At 45.1% G+C, this 20,461-nt stretch overlaps 1 protein-coding gene across 3 annotated transcripts; it reads left to right on the top strand.

Annotated features, from left to right (window-relative positions):
- Positions 1 to 702: 702 nt before the first annotated feature.
- On the top strand, positions 703 to 18,828 carry LOC132407316 (zinc finger protein 239-like). Of its 3 annotated transcripts, none has more exons than XM_059993647.1 (3): positions 703 to 752; positions 2,935 to 3,103; positions 17,100 to 18,828. In XM_059993647.1, the coding sequence occupies exon 3, from the start codon at positions 17,476 to 17,478 to the stop codon at positions 18,427 to 18,429; it is 954 nt and encodes a 317-aa protein (XP_059849630.1). In that variant the 5' UTR covers positions 703 to 752; positions 2,935 to 3,103; positions 17,100 to 17,475; the 3' UTR covers positions 18,430 to 18,828. The 3 variants fall into 3 exon arrangements, with proteins under 3 accessions (XP_059849630.1, XP_059849631.1, XP_059849629.1); XM_059993648.1 differs by having other exon boundaries at positions 734 to 752; positions 2,939 to 3,103; XM_059993646.1 differs by lacking the exon at positions 703 to 752 and adding an exon at positions 1,442 to 1,808.
- The last annotated feature ends 1,633 nt before the right edge of the window (positions 18,829 to 20,461 follow it).

The following is a 20,461-nucleotide window of genomic DNA, read 5'->3' as shown; positions in this document are numbered from 1 at the left end:
TCCGCTCCCAGCGGGACTTCCCGGTGTCCAAACATTTTCATTCCGATTCCCATACCCATTCCCGTTCAGACGTGTCAACCCATCGCCTCCTCTTGTGCCAGTTAAAGGCCACCCTCAGCGTCCAGGATCTGCAGCTTATATTCCGTCTGGGTAGCCCCTGCCCCCAATCTGATGGCATGAATATCGATTTCTCCTTGGAGTGAACAAATCTCCCTCTCATCTCTCCCTCCCACTCCCTCTCTTCCTCTCTGACTTTTCACGTCCTCTTACGTGCTTATCACTTCTCTCTGGGTCCACTGCTCCTATTCTCCACTCTCCTCTCCTATTAGATTCTATTTTCTTCAGCTCTTTTGTTTTCCCACCTATTCAACCTTCACCATCCAGGCAGGCATTTCCTCGCCCGCCCCGATATTATTCAGATATTTCCCCCATTCCATCTCAATCTTGAAGGTAGGTTCAGCTGGAAACGTCTACTGTCGACTCGTTTCGATAGATGCTGCCGGGTCTGCTGAGTTCAGCCAGCATTTTATTTGCGTTGAGCTGGATTTCCTTCATCTGCAGACTTCGTCGCGTTTGTGATTTGCCTCTCCGTTGTCCCGCCCGCTCCGGGCACTGGGGGCGCTGTACGGACCTCCGGCCGCTAGTGGCCATGTGTACCTCCGACCGCTAGTGGTGCTGTGGAGAAGATCCTGATAAACGCATGCGCACTGCCGAATGCAGCTGTCGTTGGCGGTTCACCGATTCGAGCGGGGGTGAGTGGGGTTTGATCCCGGCGGGTTTGTGTAAATCTGGGCCGGTTGCATTGGGAAAGGACCGGGCCCGAGCTCTGTGGGACGGCTGGAGCAGCGGTGCAGTGCCAATCTTTTAGCTGCCGGAGCTGTACGAGGGGTGATTGATAAGTTCGCGGCCTAATGTTATACGGCTCTCGGTACCTGCACGTGCAGTTCAACTCTTTGAGTGATTATGCAGAAAGTTAATCAGTTTTGTGCTGTTTCTGTTACAGTTAATTGAAAATTGCTAGGTTTTGTAAAATTGACTCCTTTCATCTTAGGCCACGAACTTATCAATCACTCCGAGTATGTCACACCCACTTTGTATATTTCTGTACCTGCTCCTTTCATGTACTGGGCAACTTCCTTGTCCCATTGATGTCATGAGCAGGTACACAAATTGTGGGGGGGGGGGGGGAGGGTGTGTGTGTGTATTTATATGTATGAATAGAGCTTTTTATAATGTCAAGCATTAAACCAAGATGAAAGAAATATATATGATTTCCAGAGCTCCACAGAAATACAGTGATAAATAAGACATTAACAAGATTATAGACAATCACTGCATTTCAGTATATAACTAGTACAATAAAACATAATACTTAATTTAGTAATAAGACAAAGTATTGCGCGGTTGCATTCACTAATTATCATAAAATATAATTATCAGGCAAGTGAAATAACGTTGTTTGCTTAGAAGCCATAAGTTTGTTAGTGAGAAAAAATTACTTTTCTATTAGCGAGTAAGCCACAGTCACAGCTCCTGGATTTCGCCAAATCTATCGAATATCCTATCCTAATGTTATTAGTAGTATTTTCCTCACCAGCCATCAACCCCTCTCCGTAACCCCCGTTTCCTTAAAATTTCCTCTATTTAATATGGGGCTGCTGTTAAATTTACCGCTTGTTTATCTTGACTTATTTTCTAACAGAAGTGCTGGAGTGGTGCTCCGGTGAGCTCCGGCAGCACTGCACCCCTGTTTAGATCCAAGTAACATGGACCCCGGGATCAAGCTGCCCGGGTTTATGAGGTGTTGAGTGAGTATTTCTGGTCTGGGATCAAATGTTTGTTTCTGGAGTTCCTTTAGAAGCAATGCTGCTGATCTGAGGAGAGAATGAGTGTGTATTCCATCCCTATTAAGGAGAGGCTGTGAGTAATTGGGCTGTTCTGTTTGGACCAGTAGAAATAGACCTGGGGGGTTGTGTGTTCAACTGTGTTTGGAAATTCCTCCTCACTGTCACCTGTGTGTCAGACAGTGGAAATCAAACAGAAACTCAAGTTGCTGGAAATCTGCACTAAAAATGAAAAATTCTGTATCCATTCTGACAAAAGATTGTGAACCTGAATCATTAAATTTGTTGCTCTCTCCACAGCAGTTCCTTACCTTTTGAGCGACTCTGGTGAATTCAGTTTCTTTTTATTCCATTCACTCTGGAATGGTTTAAATTTCTTGATTGTATGTTATACTTGGGAATGTGTTCAGTGCAGTTGTTGCTAACAAGTTTCACCAGAATAATCTCAGGGATGATCGGCTTTATGTATGAGGAGCATTTGATGGTTCTGGACCTGTGCTCAATTGAGTTCAGAGGGACGGTGGGGGTGGTGGAGGGATGTATGGTTAAGTAAACCTACCGAATGCTGAAAAGCCTGGATACAGTGGAAATGGAATGGATGTTTCCATTAGACGGAGAGTCTGTGATCTGACAGCGCAGGTTCAGAATAAAGATGCTTCCCTTTAAAAGTGAGTTGACAAAAATTTCTTCAGCCAAAAGATGTCTGATCTGTGGAATTTGTTGCCACAGATGGGGGTTAAGGTTGCCATTTGGGTATATTTATGGCAGAGATTAACATACTCATGATTGCTAAGTAACTTTCGGGTTATAGGAGGAAGGCAGGAATATGGTGTTGGAATAAATCTCAGCCACGGTTGAGTGGTGGAGCAGACTTGATGGATCAAATCACCTAATTATGTTCCTGCATCTTATGTCTTACCATGACTGAATGATGACTCCTTCCTATCCCATATCAGGTTTTGTGACGTGTCAGGGACAATTACAGATTTGTTCAATGATCATTATATTTGTCTTCAATATTTAGATTTCAGTGAGCAGAAATATTTTGTTCTCCTTTGTATAACATGCTTCATTATCATTTATGTTAAAGTTAGACCTGCGGTGAGCGATTTATTGGAAGAAAAGCCCACAACTGGAAGCAAACCACGAATGAAGATGAGGGAACAGCAGCAAGTGAACCAGCCCGAGGACTGAGAGCACCAACTGGAGAGAAACCTCCTGACTCGAAGATTCCATTGATTCAGTCCGGAGAAAGTTTGGTGAGTCTCATTTACTCAAATACTGGTCCTTTAGACATTACATACCTGTAAAAGGAAGGTAGTGAGCTGAATGTGACCAGAAATACCAGTTATGCCTCTATCAGATCCAGTTCCAGTCACTCCAGGTCTGGTAATGTGCTGTCAGTATCCCAGCTCTTTGAAGTGTCTCACATTCCCTCAGTGTTTGCTCATTTGAGGAGCTTGCATCTTCTGAGTGTGGAGAGGGAAAGAGGAGTGTTTATATTTACTATCTTGCAAAAAGAAGTAGTTGTTTGCAATTACTTGCTGCAAACTCTCTACCCATATCCTGTACATTCTCAACCAGATTATTGACAGAGATGACAAGTAACAATGGGTGTCACCCTGGGGTGCTCCCGGAGGCACGGGCTTTGACTCCAGTAAACAGCCTTCCATCATCACCATCTGCTTCCTACCATCGAGCTGTTCCCAGACTCTGGGCTCTGAGACAAACACAATGTTAGCAGCAAGATTAGACAGTGATTAAGATAAAAAGAGATTTGTTGCTTCCTGAAAGCTGTCTGATACAATGGACCTGATCTTCCCTTGCTCACAACGTGATCTGCCCTAGGGCTCCTCCCGGGTCACACTGTGTCCGATAACCCACATCCCCAACCTCCCTCCACCCTGCCAAGTAACCCCACAACTTTCCCACCATTCACCCCACACCCGTACACGTAAACAGATCCTCGTTACCGACATCCACTCTCACTGCTTGGGGAACCAGAACTATCTGATCCTACATTCCCGGCCCAGAATGTCCAGCAGTCTGGCTCGGTCCCAGCTCTTTCCCACTGCAACCGCCTTTCGATTTACACAAACCCGAGATCAGCTCCTTCCTCATTGCTGCCCAACCAGGCTCAGAACTCGTTAAGGAGCCCCGTTTGTGGCACCTTGTCAAAGGTCTGAAAATCCAAGTACACAATATCAACCAATTCTCATTTGTCTATCCTGCTTATTATTTCTCAAAGCATTCCGACAAATTCATCAGGGAAGATTTTCCCTTGCGGAAACAATGCTGAGTCCAGACTGTTTTATCTTGTGTCTCCAAGTAGCCCGAACTCACATCCTTAATAGTTGACTCCAACATCTTTCAAACCACTGTCAGACTAAGTGGCCTATAGTTTCCTTTCTTCTGCCTCTCTCCCTTCTTGAAGAGTGGAGTGACATGTCTGAAATCTTTATGGGTTGAGCTAAGAAATTGCAGGGGTAAAAGGACCCTGATGGCAGTTATCTACAGGCTTCTAAACAGCTGCAGTGATGTGGACTACAAATTACAACAGGAAATAGAAAAGGCTTGCCAGAAGGGCAGTGTTATGATAATCGTAGGGGATTTTAACTTGCGAGTGGATTGGGAAAATCAGCTCAGCTCTGGATCTCAAGAGAGAGAATTTGCAGAATGTCTATGAGATGGCTTTATAGAACAGCTTGTTGTTGAGCCTACTGGGGGATCGGCTGTACTGGATTGGGTATTGTGTAATGAACCAGAGGTGATTAGAGAGATGGAAGTGAAGGAAACCTTAGGAGGCAGTGATCCCAACATGATTGAGTTCACTGTGAAATTTGAGAAAGAGAAGCTGAAATCCGATGTGTCGGTATTTCAGTGGAGTAAAGGAAATTACAGAGGCATGAAACAGGAACTGGTCAAGGTAGACTGGAAAGGGACATTAGCAGGAAGGACGGCAGAGCAGCAGTGGCTGGAGTTTATGCGAGAAGTGAGGAAGGTGCAAGGCAGATCTATTCTAAAGAAGAAGAAATTTTTGAATGGAAAAATGATGCGGTCGTGGCTGACAGGAGAAGTCAAAGCCAAAGTAAAAGCAAAGCAGAGGGCATATGGTTATGGGGTTCTGTTTCTCCAACATGGTACAAAACATGGCCAAAGGCACCGTAGGATACAGACAATAATCAAAATTAATACAATCAGACATCCGAAAAGCAAAAACACCTCCAGACGTCCCTGAATATATTGAAGGGCCAGGGCCACCCCACTACCTTACTGGTCCCAAAATTGTGCAGCTTACTGCCAACATCTTGAATTTTCGGAACCTCTTGGGGTCTGTGTTTAGATAAGTCAGTAATATTGGAAGATTCGTCAGGGATATGAGTACAGCATGCCTTATCTATGATAGCACAGGTCCCTCATTTTTCTGCTAATATAAAGTCTTGGGCCATCTGATTCTGTTGCACTGTTCGGCGAATTGCAATCTTCTCAGTTACCTCTGCTTGAGTGCTAGTCAGTGCTCCAGCTGTATTATTGGCCAATTATTCTAGAGCGGCTGCTAAATTAATTATTTCCCTGGAATTTCTGGCTACCCCATAGGAAGGAGAGGCAATCATCCAAAATCTCTCAGATTCTGTTATACCCCTTCATTGCCTATTCCAATGGGGTGATCCTGAGGCTGAGCCAGGATCCGCAAGTGTGGCACATGGACGGCCTAGTAGCAACAACCACTCCAACCCTCGTCCCGCCCTCAAGAACCCGCCTGGTAGGGTGAGGTTCCATGTCGCTGCCCTGTTCTTTCTCCTGGCAGCCAGGAATAGGCCCTATTTCCACAAACCCAATAAGTTCCATTTAGTGGTTCAGGGGTATCATAAGTTTGACTCTTGGTACAGTTACTGCTTCCCGCTTGATAGGGTGCACTCTCATTCTGGTTACACCAACAAGTAGTACCAGCCACTGCTGGAGATGTAACTCTTATCCCGGACATAGCTTGGAGGGGTCTTGTGCAGGATATCTACGACTCCAACCCTCAAAGCAACACCATCCCCAGTCTGGCCTTCCAGACCTGGATATGGTGCAATTGACAATGCTACCATTACGGCTATCAGAAAACACCAGAACTGAATGGACTCCGCTGGTATTCAGCGGCACCACTGACATAGTCTTACCCTGTTGGAGAATTCCGGCACATACCCAATGTGCTCCCCACTCAGCTTGCTTAGCATCGGTGTGGCAGAGGGACAGGAAAGTGTTAAACTGGGGGCCTCCCGAGACGGGCAGGTTCCCTAAGGGTACATTTTCCAGTCCTTATCAGTTCTGCCAGTAACGTGTTTACAGTCTGTTCGATGTATCCACTGGAGCTGCCCTTCCACCTTCACTACCGGAGGTGTTGTCAGTAGCACTTGGTACAGTCCTTTCCACCTCGGTCCCAACTTCTTACCATCCCAGTTCTTGAGCAGAACAAAATCTCCAGGTTCGATGGTGTAGTAGTCACCTTTAGTTTGGGTTTCATCTTCTCGATAGGCCTGTCGTACCTGTGAATGCAAGCTTTGGAGAGTGTTAGTTAATTTGCATAAGTATTTTCCCATCTCCTCCCCCAAGGTATGCCTATCCAATGTTGCGGATAAGCTCTCAGGGTGGAGCGGCAAACAAGGTCGGGGTCCCCATGGGCTTCCTGTAGATAATTTCTGCAGGTGATAGCCCCGTCTTACTTGATGATGTGATCCCCATATGGAATAGGACTAAGGGTGAAACCTTCAAGCAGCCCAATCCAGTTTCTTGTGTGAGTTTTGCCAACTTATCTTTCAAAGTACCATTGGCTCGTTCCACTTTGTTGCTGCTTTCAGATGATGGGTGCAGTGGAACTGCTGTTTTATAGCAGGTTCTTTACAGATTTCCTCATTTATTTTGGCCCATTGTCCTAGCTTATCATTCCTGGAAGTCCATAGCGAGGAGTTATTTCTTTTAGCAATATGTTCACAACAGTCGTAGTGGTATCATTAGTTGTAGGAACAGCTTCAATCTATCTGCTAAATCCATCTACTATCACTGAGCAATAACTATAACAATGTACTCTGGGTAATTCTATAAACTCAAGTTGCAAACAAGAAAAAGGTCCACCAGGCAAGGGGGTAGTTCCGGAACCACAAGGCATCCCCTTTCCAGCATTTGTATTTTTTACAAATTAAGCATGCTTTGGCTGGTCTTTCAGCTACTTTCTGGAAGTCAAGATTTAATAATGTTTTAACCATTCCCTCCTTGCCCAAGTGTGTACAATTATGTACATAATCTATCAAAGCAGGTAAGAATACAGAGGGAACTCAGACCTGTCCTGCAGGGGTCACCAGTAAATTGGTCTGAGGTTAGAGGTGGCAACCCATTTGGGACCATAGTTTGCGTCTCCTTCAGGGGCGACCCCCTGTTAGTTACGTATTTCCCCCATGTCCGGCATACCCGTCCTTAGATTTTGTCCAATAGGAGCTTGCTGGGTTCCCCGTGGGACTAAAAGTGTGAGACTCAAGGCTGTCTTGTTTGGCAGCTGCATCAGCCCTGACATTACCCTGGAACATCTCATCACACTCCCCCAGTATGGGCTGCACATTTAATAATAGTCAAAACTCGACGTAGCTGTAGAGCGGTGAGTCAGTTGTCTACAAAGGTAGCATTACTGATGGGGTGGCCAGAGGAAGTCAGGAATCCCTAAAGCCCCGTAGTCAGTTCATAACGGGAGTCCGTGTAAAGGTTTGCACTTTAGTAGCTTGTGCTAGGCTACAGGCAGGAGTCAGAGCAAACAGCTCAGCCTTCTGGGTGGAGACAGCTGATTCAAAAGAAGCCTGCTCAATTACAATGGCAGGCAAAAGCTTGGGCACCCCGGTCAAAGTTTCTGTTACTGGTAAACGAGTAAAAGTTGAACTGATTTCCAAAAGACATAAGTTAAAGATGACACATTTCTTTAATATTTTAAACAAGAAAACTTTTTTATTCCCATCTTTTACAGTTTCAAAATAACTAAAAAGGAAAAGGGCCGAAAGCAAAAGTTTGGGCACCCTGCATGCCTGTACTTAGCAACACCCCCTTTGGCAAGTATCACAGCTTGTAAATGCTTTTTGTAGCCAGCTAAGGGTCGTTCAATTCTTTTTTGGGGGATTTTCTCCCATTCTTCCTTGAAAAAGGCTTCTAGTTCTGTGAGATTCTTAAGCCCTCTTGCATGCACTGTTCTTCTGAGGTCTATCCACTGATTCTCGATGATGTTTGGGTCGGGGGACTGTGAGGGCCATGGCAAAACCTTAAGCTTGTGCCTCTTGAGGTAGTCCATTGTGGATTTTGAGGTGTGTTTAGGATCATTATCTTGTTGTAGAAACCATCCTCTTTTCATCTTTGGCTTTTTTAGAGAGTGTGATGTTTGCTTCCAGAATTTGCTGGTATTTAATTGAATTCATTCTTTCCTCTACCAGTAAATGTTCCCCGTGCCACTGGCTGCAACACAAGCCAAAAGCATGGTCGATCCACCCCCATGCTTAACAGTTGGAGAGGGGTGCTTCTCATGAAATTCTGCACCCTTTTTTCTCTAAACATACCTTTGCTCATTGCCATCAATAAGTTCTATTTTAACTTCATCAGTCACAGGGCTTGTTTCCAAAATGCATCAGGCTTGTTTAGATGTTCCTTTGAACCTTCTGAATTGAACTCTGGGCTCTTTGGCTTTAACCCAGGGCAAACCCAGACAGTGATATGGGGAAACACCAGTTCTGTCTGTTGCCAAAGGAAATCGGAAACTTCAGGCAGTAATGCGCTGCCCTCTTTTCCTTTAGCCTCTCCAATCACCATGACTGGGAACTTCTGTCCCTCGAGGGGTGCATAATACTGGCTTTCCTCAGTTGAGCACCCCGGAGGGTCATAGCTCAGAGTCACATGAGGGTCGGCCGCTGGCAGAAGGGGTTCAAATGCAGTGGAGTCCAGATTAAGTGCCCACCACTGGGGGTCAGTAACTGGGGAAGCTGTCGGTTGTTCACTAGTCCCAGGGTGACACCCTTGTCCATGCAGAGAATCTCGACTTCCAACGGACAGAGCAAGTCACTCCCTGCTAGATTACAACCCGACTGGTGGTGACTATAAATGAAACCACACACTGGTTCCCCTGTAATTCGACCTGCAGTGACTGGGTACGTAAATACGTACGTGCCCTGCCTTTGAATCCAGGCAGAGTGTTTGTCTGTTTTCCCTTTTCTGATACCATTTCCTGATCGAGAGTAGATGTGATTGCCCCCATATCAATCATAAACAGAATTGGAATTCCAGCAACTTCGAATATTACATTGGGCTCTAACTGAGGGGTGATACTCAAGGTAAGAAGCATCCTTGCTTGTCTACCCTAGCAGAGATGACAGTGGAACAACAATGGCAGGCATTTCTGGGATTAATACAGAAGGTGTATAATCAGTTCATTCCAAAGAGGAAGAAAGATTCTAAGGGGAGTAGGGGGCGACCGTGGCTGACAAGAGAAGTCAAGGACGGTATAAAAATAAAAGAGAAAATGTATAACATAGCAAAAATGATCAGGAAACCAGAGGATTGGGAAACTTTTAAAGAGCAACAGAAGATAACTAAAAAGGTAATACAGGGAGAAAAGATGAGGTACGAAGGTAAGCTAGCTAAGAATATAAAGGAGGATAGTAAAAGCTTCTTTAGGTATGTGAAGAGAAAAAGATTAGCTAAGGCCAAAGTTGGGCCCTTGAAGACAGAAACAGGTGAATTTATTATGGGGAACAAGGAAATGGCAGACGAGTTGAACAGGTACATTAGATTTGTCTTCACTAGGGAAGACACAGATGATCTCCCGATGTAATAGTGGCCACAGGACCTAGGGTAACGGAGGGACTGAAGGAAATTCACCTTGGGCAGGAAATGGTGTTGAGTAGACTGATGGCACTGAAGGCTGATAAATCCCCAGGGCCTGATGGTCTGCATCCCACGGTACTTAAGGAGGTGGCTCTGGTATAGGTAATCATTTTCCAATGCTCTGTAGATTCAGGATCAGTTTCTGAGGATTGGAGGGTAGCTAATGTTATCCCACTTTTTAAGAAAGGAGTGAGAGAGAAAACAGGCAATTATAGACCAGTTAGCCTGACATCAGTGGTGGGGAAGATGCTGAAGTCAATTATGAAAGATGAAATAGCAGCACATTTGGATAGCAGTAACAGGATTGGTCCGAGTCAGCATGGATTTACGAAGTGGAAATCATGCTTGACTAATCTTCTGGAATTTCTTGAGGATGTAACTATGAAAATGGACAATGGATGTAGTGGACCTGGACTTTAAGAACGCCTTTGATAAGGTCCCACATAGGAGATTAGTGGGCAAAATTAAAGCACATGGTATTGGGGGTAGGGTACTGACATGGTTAGAAATTTGGTTGGCAGACTGGAAACAAAGAGTAGGGAATAACGGGTCCTTTTCAGAGTGGCAGGCAGTGACCAGTGGGGTACTGCAAGGCTCGGTGCTGGGGCCACAGCTATTTACAATATATATTAATGATTTAGGTGAAGGGATTATAAGTAACATTAGCAAATTTGCAGATGACACAAAGCTGGGTGGCAGTGAAATATGAGGAGGATGTTGTGAAAATGCACGGTGACTTGGATAGGTTGCGTGAGTGGGCAGATGCAGTTTAACGTGGATAAATGTGAGGTTATCCACTTTGGTGGTTAGAATAGGAAGGCAGATTACTATCCGAATGGTGCCATGTTAGAAAAAGGGGAAGTACAATGAGACCTAGGTGTCCTTGTTCATCATTCACTGAAAGTAAGCATGCAGGTACAGCAGACAGTGAAGAAAGCTAATGGCATGTTGGCCTTCATAACAAGAGTTGAGTCTAGGAGCAGAGGTCCTTCTGCAGTTGTACATGGCCCTGGTGAGACTACACCTGGAGTATCGTGTGCAGTTTTGGTCTCCAAATTTGAGGAAGGACATTTGTGCTACTGAGGGAGTGCAGCATAGGTTCACGAGGATGGCAGGATTGTCATAGGCTGAAAGATTGGAGCGACTGCGCTTGTATACACTGGAATTTAGGAGGATGAGAGTGGATCCATTGAGAAATGTAAGATTATTAAGGGGTTGGATTCGCTAGAGGCAGGAAACATGTTCCCGATTTTGGGGGAGTCCAGAACCAGAGGCCACAGTTTAAGAATAAGGGGTAGGCCATTTAGAACGGAGTTGAGGAAAGCTTTTTCACCCAGAGGATTGTGGATCTGTGGAATGCTCTGCCTCTGGTTTGCAGGCTGGTCCTGAAATAATTTCACTTGGCATAATTTACTTATTATTATTTCATTATTTATGTTTTTTTTTATATTGCTATATTTCTACCTATTCTTGGTTGGTGTTACTATAATAAAACCCAATTTCCCCCGGGGTCAATCAAGTATGTCTGTCTGTCTGTCTGTCTGTTTTTCTCAGAAGGCATTGGCGGCCAATTCTCTGGATGCTTTCAAGGAAGAGTTAGATGGAGCTCTTAAAGATAGTGGAGTGAAGGGATATGGGGAGAAGGCAGGAGTGTGGTACTGATTGTGGATGATCAGCCATGATCACAGTGAATGGCGGTGCTGGCTCGAAGGGCCAAATGGCCTACTCCTGCACCTTTTGTCTGTTGGTTGCATCCAACAGTCTGAGGGATTCAGAGGCACAAATTTGTAGAGAGATTGCAGACTATGCTAAGAAACAAATGTTAATATAGTAAGTGATTTTAACTTTCCAAATATTGACTGGGTCTCCCATACTGTAAAAGGAATAGCTGGGGTGGAGTTTGTCAAATGTGCCCTTAATCAGTACATAGAATTCCTGATGTAGACGTGTGCAATATGCAATTAGGGAATGATCCAGGGTTGGTGACAGAAATTAGTGTATGGGAGCACTTTGTATCTAGTGATCATAATGCCATGAGGTTCCAAGTAAATATGGAAAAAGAGAGGTCTGGAACATAGGTTGAGATCCTAAATTGGAGACAGGTCAATTTATCAGAAAGGATCTGACAAGTGTGGATTGGGACAGGCTGTTTTCTGGCAAATGAGTACTTGGTAAGTGGGATGCCTTCAGAAGTGAAATATTGAGGGTGTAGAGTTTGTATCTGCCTGCCAAAATAAAAGTTGGAAGGTAACTGGTGCAGGGAACCTTGGTTTTCAAGAGATATTGAGGCCCCAAATATTTTGTTCCTCTAAATGCCTCAGACTGTTGGGTTCAACCAAGACTCATCAGTAACTACAAATCATAATTCAATGTCCTGAGCATATCTGATTGTTGGTTTTTAAAAACTTTCCAGTAGTTCTTGTTCTATTATTTGCCCTCTCTTTGGCTTCTCATTCCAGCCATGGTTGTGTCCTGCCTTTCCACTGCTACGTTGGGATGTATCTACCATGCACCTCCCAATTTGCTCCCAGAATCTCCAGTCATTGCTGCTCCATCGTCATTCCTACCAGTTTCCCATTCTAATGGCCAGCTTCTCTGTCATAGGGATATGACGAAGTTCCATGAAGCAGGCCATTCTGCCCATCTAGAATGCTGAAAATATTTAAACTCTCTGATGCAATGATCTGCACTGGGATCATGGCCCTCCGTACCCCTACCATCCAGGTACCCATCCAATCTTCTCAAACGGTGAAAGTGATCTGGCATGAAACACTTCTGCTGGCATCCCATTCCACACTCTCACACCCATTTTAGTAAAGAGCCTTTGCACATGTTCCCCTTGAATTTTCACCTTCCCCACTTACCCATGACCTCTGGTTGTCATCCCACCCAACAGTGGAAAAAGCCGCTTGCATTTTTGCATCTATACCCTCATAATTGTGTATACTTGGAGCAAGTTCTCAAAGCAATGTATAATTTCCTTGTTTATGTTTAGAGCTTTTTGAGGTGTATAAGATGATGAGGGTATTGATCATGTGGATAGCCTGTGGTGTCTTTCCCAGGGTTGAATTGGCTAACACGAGGGTGCACAGTTTTAAGGTGCTTGGAAATCTGCACCAAGGGGATGTCAGGTGTAGGTTTTTCACACTGAGAGCGGTGGATGCATGCAATGTGCTGCCAGTGGTGGTGGTAGAGGCGGATACAATAGGGTCTTTTAAGAGGCTCTTTCATAGGTACATGGAGCTTAGAAAAATAGAGGGCTATGCTTTAGGGAAATTCTCGGCAGTTTCTAGAGTAGGTTACATGGTCAGCAAAACTTTGTAGGCTGAAGGGCCTGGAATATGTTGTAGACTTCAATGTTCTATGTTAAGCAGCGAAACAACATTTGCTGTACTCCAATCCTCCGGTACCTCCCCCGTCACTGATGATGATTTAATTATCTCTGCTAGGGCCAAGACAATTTCTGCACTTGCTTCCCCTGGGGTCCGAGGGAGCACCTTATCATACCCTGAAGATTTATCCACCCACGTCTGCCATGGAGAGCAAACATCTCCTCTTGCTTAATCTGTGCAGGGTGCACGATGTTAATGCCACTTTTCTCACACTTTCATAGACTCTGTGTCCAACTCCTGAGAACATAGATATGAAAAAAGTATTTGGGATCTTCCCCATCTGTTTTGTTTCCCAGCCCGGTCTTCCAGAGGACCAACTTTGTGCCTTGCAATACTTTTGCTGTTAATCTGTCTCTAGAATCCCTGAGGATCTTTTCTGCGAGGGCAACCTCATGCCTTCTTTTAGCCATCCTGATTTATTTTTGATGTGTTCCCTTGCATTTCTTATACTCAATAAGAACCTGCCTGCCTATCCCTGCAACTCCATTTTGTGCTTCACCAGGGTCTCAATATCTCTTGCAAACCAAGGATCCCTGCTGTTTCTATCTTTACCTTTTATTCTGACAAGCCATACCCTATTTGTTCTTTTAGAATTTCGCTTTGAAGGCATCCCACTTACCAAGCAAACCTTTGCCATAAAGCGGCCTGTCCCAGTCCACAGTAGCCAGATCGTAGTGTCATAATTCCATGTGTTGATCCATGCCCTGAACAGATCCGCCTTTCCTGCGATGCTCCTTGTATTGACATATACGGACAGGGCTCAGCATATTCACTGCACCATGCTCAACTTTTTAATTGAGCATGGAATGCTCCATTCCCCCTGCAACTTCAGTTTAACCTCTTCCCCCCCCCCCCCCCCCACCCTCGCCTCCCACCTTGCAGCTCTATCATCTATTTGGCTTTCATCTCCCAGATCAATGAAAAGGAGGTGCATACCAGGTACAGGCAAATAGGAACAAATGGACAGGGGTACTTATGAAGTACAGGAAATTCAAGTGAACACATATGAAAGAAATAAAAGAAGGCATGAGGTTGCCCCAGCAGACAAGGTGAAGGAGAATCCTCAGGTTCTGCAGATATGTTAAAAGCAAAAAGATTGCAAGGAACAAAATTAATCCTCTGGAAGATCAGAATGGAAATCCATATGAGGTAACAAAATAGATGTGGGAGATTTTTTTTGCATCCGTATTTACACAGGAGATGGACACAGCATCTGTAGAAGTGAGGCAAAGCAACATCAACTTCATGGACCCTGGACAGTTTATAGAGGTGGAGGTGTTTGCTGTCTTAAGGCAAATTGCCATGGATCAATCCCCAGGACCTGACAGGTTGTTCCTTGGAACCCTGTGGAAGACAAGTGCAGAAATTGTCGGGGCCCAAACAGAGATATTTAAATCATCCCCAGTGACAGGTGAGGGACTGGAGTATTGGAGGACAGCCAATGTTGTTCTGCTGTTCAAGAAGGGCTCGAAAAGTAAACTAAGAAGTTTTGCGATATATGAGTATTTGGATTGATGTGGACAGATTAAGGATAGACAACATGGCTTTGTGCATGGTAGGTCATGTCTAACCAATCTTATGGAGTCTCTCGAGGAAATTATCGGGAAAGTGAATGAAGACAAGGCCGTGGAATTTTGTCTGCATGGACTTTAGCAAGGCACTTGGCAAAGTCTCATATTGGAGGTGGGTCAAGAAGGTTCAATCACTCAGCATTCAAGATGAGATAGTAAATTGGCTGAGACACTGTCTTTGGGAGAAGCCAGAGTGTGGCAGCAGATGGTTGCCTCTGTGATTGGAGGCCTGTGACGAGTGGTGTGCCACACGGATCAGTACTGGATCTGTTGTTGTTTGTCGTCTATATCAGTAATCTGGATGTTAACATGGTTAGCTGGATCAACAAATTTTTGGATGGAATCAAGATTGGGGTGTAGTGACAGCGAGGAAGACTATCATGGCTAGCATTGTGATCTTGACCAGCTGGAAAAATGTGTTGAGAAATGGAAAATGGAATTTAATGCAGACAAGTGTGAGGTGTTGCACTTTGGTAGGACCTACCACTTTGGTAGGTCTTAAACAGTGACTGGTAGGTCATGGAGGATTGTTGTAGAAGAAAGCGATCTGGGAATACAGGTCTGTATTTCACTGAAAGTGGTGTCACAGTTCGATAGGGCCGGAATGAAAGATTTTGGCATATTGGTCTTCATAAACCAAAGTATTGAGTACAGGTGATGGGTATTGACGTTGTACAAAGCATTAGTGAGGCCTAACTTGGAGTATTGTGTGCAGTTTTGGTCCACAACCTACATGAACGTTGTAAAACAGGTTGAAAGAGTTCAGAGAAAATTCACAAGGATGTTGTCAGGTTTGGAGGACTCGGGTTACAAGGAGAGACTGAACAGGTCTGGGATTTATTCCTTCCAATATAGGATTGAGGGGAGATTTGATGGAAGTGTACCAAAATTATGAGGGTGAGAGATGTGGTAAATGCAAGCTTGCTTTTACCATAGAGATGGGGTGAGTCTACAACCAGAGGCCATGGGTAAAGTGTGAAAGGTGAAACGCTAAGGGGAGCATGAGGGGAAACTGTGTGCTGGGGCAGCAGGCTGAGGGTAGCAGACACCAACAGAATCAACAAACTCGTTCGTAAGGCCAGTGACGTTGTGCGGGTGGAACTGGACTCTCTGACGGTGGTATCTCCAAAGATGATGCTGGCCAAGTTACATGCCATCTTGGAGAATGTCTCCCATCCACTCAATAATGTACTGGTTAAGCACAGGTGTACATTCAGCCAGAGACTCAGTCCACCGAGATGTGACACTGAGCGTTATAGGAAGTCATTCCTGCCTGTGGCCATCAAACTTTACAACTCCTCCCTGGATTGTCAGACACCCTGCCAATAGGCTGGTCCTGGACTAATTTCCACTTGGCAGAATTTACTTATTATTTAATTATTTATGCAAAATATAAATTTTTATATACTATATTTCTACCTATTCTTGATTGGTTCGACTGTAATGAAACCCGATTTCCATCGGGATCAATAAATTATGTCTGTCTGTTCACACAGACGGACATCCGGGTGTGGAATGAGCAGACAGCCCAAGTGGTGCATGCGAGCTCAATTTCAACATGTAAGAAGTTTGTATGGGTACCAGGATGGTAGGTGTACGGGAGTAGAGAGTTTAAATAGTTCAACACAAACTAGATGGTCCAAAGGGCCTGTTTCAGTGTTATACTTTTCCATGACTGTGACAGGAATAATACTAACATTCACTCGAATTCCATTTAACAGCTGTGCAGACCAACCATAAATCTTGAGTAGGAGACATTTAAGGAAAGTTTATCTGGTTATACGATTTCCACTCCTCTCTCGTAGTGAGGAACTGCATGCGAGGCATTGCCTTCTGCCGGGTGAGTTTCCAAAGAGATTACCAGCTCTCAACCCAGCACGAATGGAAAGCGTCCAGGAGTGCCGGCTGGATTTGTACTCAGGACCTTTCGTCCCGAAGTCAGGCACTGATGCCATTATGCCACCAGCCATGTCAGGAGATATTTACATTGCATTGAAACTGTGGCCCTTTAAATTAACAGTACATAAAAGAAAATCCCCGCTGCATGTCAACAAAGGGGATTTGCATGAGAGTGTTTCAGTTACTGTGGGGCCAGGCACCCATGCAGCTCAGCTGGAGCAGGGAAAAATAGCAATGGGGAGAGTTAGACTGAGCCAATTCATGGATGGGAGACGGCAGAAATGCCCCATTCTTACAGAGACAGGAAGAGCATCAGAGAATTTGATAGTCAATCCAGATCCCAGCACTGTGCCCAGTTAGAAGACGATTTTTCTCTCCAACATGGGTTGAACTTCACTGTAACAGTGTGATGCCAGATCACACCTTGGCAACTAAAGTGATCTCATCTGACATGTTGTCCTTCACCCAATGATGGATTTTGTAAATCTTTTCTACAGGTTAAAAATGACAAGGAATTTATCTACATGAATCTCAACCACAAAACACAAGTTTTGCTCTCTCTGCCCAGATATTTAAGAATTGGAGCAAGAGATTCAATCGATCATCCTTCCTGCTCAGACTGTGGGGAGGTATTCACTCTGTCATCTGACCGACTAGCACGTCTGTCATTTCACACAGGGAAAGGCCGTTCACCTGCTCAGACAACGGGAATGGATTCACTTGGTCATCTCAACTGAAGGTACATCAGCAAGTTCATACTGGACAAGTCCATTCACCTGTTTTGTGTGTGAGAAGGGATTGAGTCAGTCTTCCCACCTGTGGAGCACCAGTCAGTTCACACCGGGCAGAGGATTTACTCTGTCAGCTGACCTAATGGCTCACCAGCGAGTTCACACTGGGGAGAAGCCATTCTCCTGCTCAAAATGTGGGAAAGAATTCACTCAGTCATCTGATCTGCTGGCTCACCAGCGAGTTCACACTGGGGAGAAGCCATTCACCTGCCCAGAATGTGGGAAGGGATTCACTTGCTCATCTCAACTGAAAGTACATCAGCGAGTTCACACTGGGGAGAGGCCATTCACCTGCCCAGAATGTGGGAAGGGATTCACTCAATCATCCAATCTACAGATTCACCAGCGAGTTCACACTGGGGAGAAGCCGTTCAACTGCCTAGACTGTGGGAAGGGATTCATTCAGGTAGCTAGCCTACTGAAACACCAGCGAGTTCACACTGGGGATAGGCCGTTCACCTGCTCAGACTGTGGGAAGGGATTCACTCAGTCATCCCACCTACAGAGTCACCAGCGTGTTCACACAGGTGAGAAGCCATTCACTTGCTCAGACTGTGGAAAGGGATTCTCTCAGTTATCCAATCTACAGAGTCACCAGCAAGTTCACACTGGGGAGAAACCGTTCACCTGCTCAAAATGTGGGAAAATATTCACTCAGTCATCTGATCTGCTGGCTCACCAGCGAGTTCACACTGGGGAGAGGCCGTTTACCTGCTCAGACTGTGGGAAGGGATTCACTTGCTCATCTCAACTGAAAGTACATCAGCGAGTTCACACTGGGGAGAGGCCATTCACCTGCCCAGAATGTGGGAAGGGATTCACTCAATCATCCAACCTACAGATTCACCAGCGACTTCACACTGGGGAGAAGCCTTTCACGTGCCCAGACTGTAGGAAGGGATTCATTCAGGCAGCTGGCCTACTGAAACATCAGCGAGTTCACACTGGGGAGAGGCCGTTCACCTGCTCAGAATGTGGGAAGGGATTCACTCAGTCATCCCACCTACAGAGTCACCAACGAGTTCACACTGGGTAGATGCCGTTCACCTGCTCAGACATTGGGAAGATATTCTCTCAGCCAAGTCAACCAAATGTGTATCATTCAGTTCACACTGGGGAGAGGCCATTCACCTGCTGTGAATGTGGGAAGGGATTCACTCAGTTGTCTAACCTTGAGACACAGTACTGGGTTCACACTGGGCAGAAAGCTGCAATAAGCTGCATGCTGGATATTTATCCATCACCATTGCTGAATGCAATTTCAAGAGTGACTGTCGGTGCTGAACTCTGCAATTATTGCTGCTGCTCACCACACCCAGTTCTGCACCCTGGTCACTGGGCTTGGAAGGAGTTTCTTCTGCTGCACATTCACCTTTAATGGGACTGGAGTTTAATATTCTGGATCTCTAAACAAATAAATCAGTTCTATTTTGAACTCTGTTTCTGGTACTTAAGTGAATTTCTAACACAGCTAGTTTACAGTAGAGACTCCATGACAGTCCTTTTAAATCCTCCCCTGTTGTTCATCTCTCACTCTCCCTGTGGTGATGGGTTCCAAACAGTCACCGCTCTGTGGGTGAAGAATATTTTGCAGACTGAAGAAGTCGAGCTGACTGCAGTTCTGTTTGAGATGTTCTTTGCCCCTCTAATCTCTGGGCTGAGGAAGAATGACAATGGGAGTTAACCTAAAAAAATACAAACTTGAGGAAATCTGCAGATGCTGGAAATTCAAGCAACACACACAAAATACTGGTGGAATGCAGCAGGCCAGGCAGCATCTATCGGAAGAAGCACTGTCGACGTTTAGGGCCGAGACCTTTCGTCAGCACTAACTGAAAGGGAAGATAGTAAGAGCTTTGAAAGTAGGAGTGGGAAGGGGAAATGTGAAATGATAGGAGAAGACTGGAGGGGGTGGGATGAAGCTGAGAGCTGGAAGTGCGATTGGCAAAATGGATACAGAGCTGGAGAAGGGAAAGGATCATGTGACGGGAGGCCTAGGGAGAAAGAAAGGGGGAGCGGAGCACCAGAGGGAGATGGAGAACAGGCAGAGTGATGGGCAGACAGAGACAAAAAAAAGGGGAGGGGGAAAAATTAAATATATCAGGGATGGGATAAGAAGGAGAATTAACGGAAGTTAGAGAAGTCCTTCCAGGTGAGGCAACACTTCACCTGTGAGTTGGTGGGTGTGGTATACTGCGTCTGGTGCTCCCAGTTCAGACTTTCATATATTGGTGAGACCCAACGCAGATTGCAAGACCTTTTCGCTGAACACCTATGCTCTGTCCGCCAGAGAAAGCAGGATTTCCCAGTGGCCTCGCATTTTAATTCCAGGTCCCATTCCCATTTTGATATGTCTATCCATGGCCTCGTCTACTGTCTAGATGAAGCCACACTCAGTTTGTCAGAACAACACCTTACATACCATCTGGGTAGTCTCCAACCTGATGGCACAAACATTGACTTCCGTAGAAGAAAAAGTGAATTACAGAGAGAAGGGTTGTCCAAAATTGATTAGAAAAGAACACTAACGGGGATGACGACAGAATGGCTGAAATTTCTGGAAGCAATTGGCAAAGCACAGGATAAGCCATATGGACCAAAGAGGAAGAAGTATTCCAAAAACAAGATCATACAACTGTAGCTAATGAGAAGGCAAAGCCAAAGAGAGGGCATATAACAGATCAAACAATGGTGGGAAGGTAGGGGATTAGAAAGCTTTTAGAAAGCAACAAAAGTGTACTAAGAAAGTAATTGAGAATGGAAATATGGAATGCGAAGTTAAGCTAGCCAGTTATAAAAAGGATGCAAAATGTTTCTTCCGATACATAAAGTGTAAAGGAGAAGCGCGAGTAGATATTGGACCACTGGAAAATGAGGCTGGAGGGGTAGTAATAGGGGACAATGAGCTGGCGGATGAACTGAAAAAGTGTTCTGCATCAGACTTCACTGTAGAAGACATTAGCAGTGTAAGTCCAGATGTCAGTGGTCAGAAGGGTGTAAAGCTACGTTACTCGGGAGAAGATTCTTGTGAAACAGAAAGGTCTGAAGGTAAATACGTCACCTGGACC

Source organism: Hypanus sabinus, chromosome 18, assembly GCF_030144855.1.
Source record: "Hypanus sabinus isolate sHypSab1 chromosome 18, sHypSab1.hap1, whole genome shotgun sequence".
NCBI lineage: Eukaryota > Metazoa > Chordata > Chondrichthyes > Myliobatiformes > Dasyatidae > Hypanus > Hypanus sabinus.
This window is presented reverse-complemented; position numbering and strand designations above follow the sequence as displayed.

What these genes read in the sequence shown, in the direction of transcription:
- LOC132407316 (XM_059993647.1), top strand. Translation starts at nt 17,476, where the DNA reads ATGGCTCACCAGCGAGTTCACACTGGGGAGAAGCCATTCTCCTGCTCA.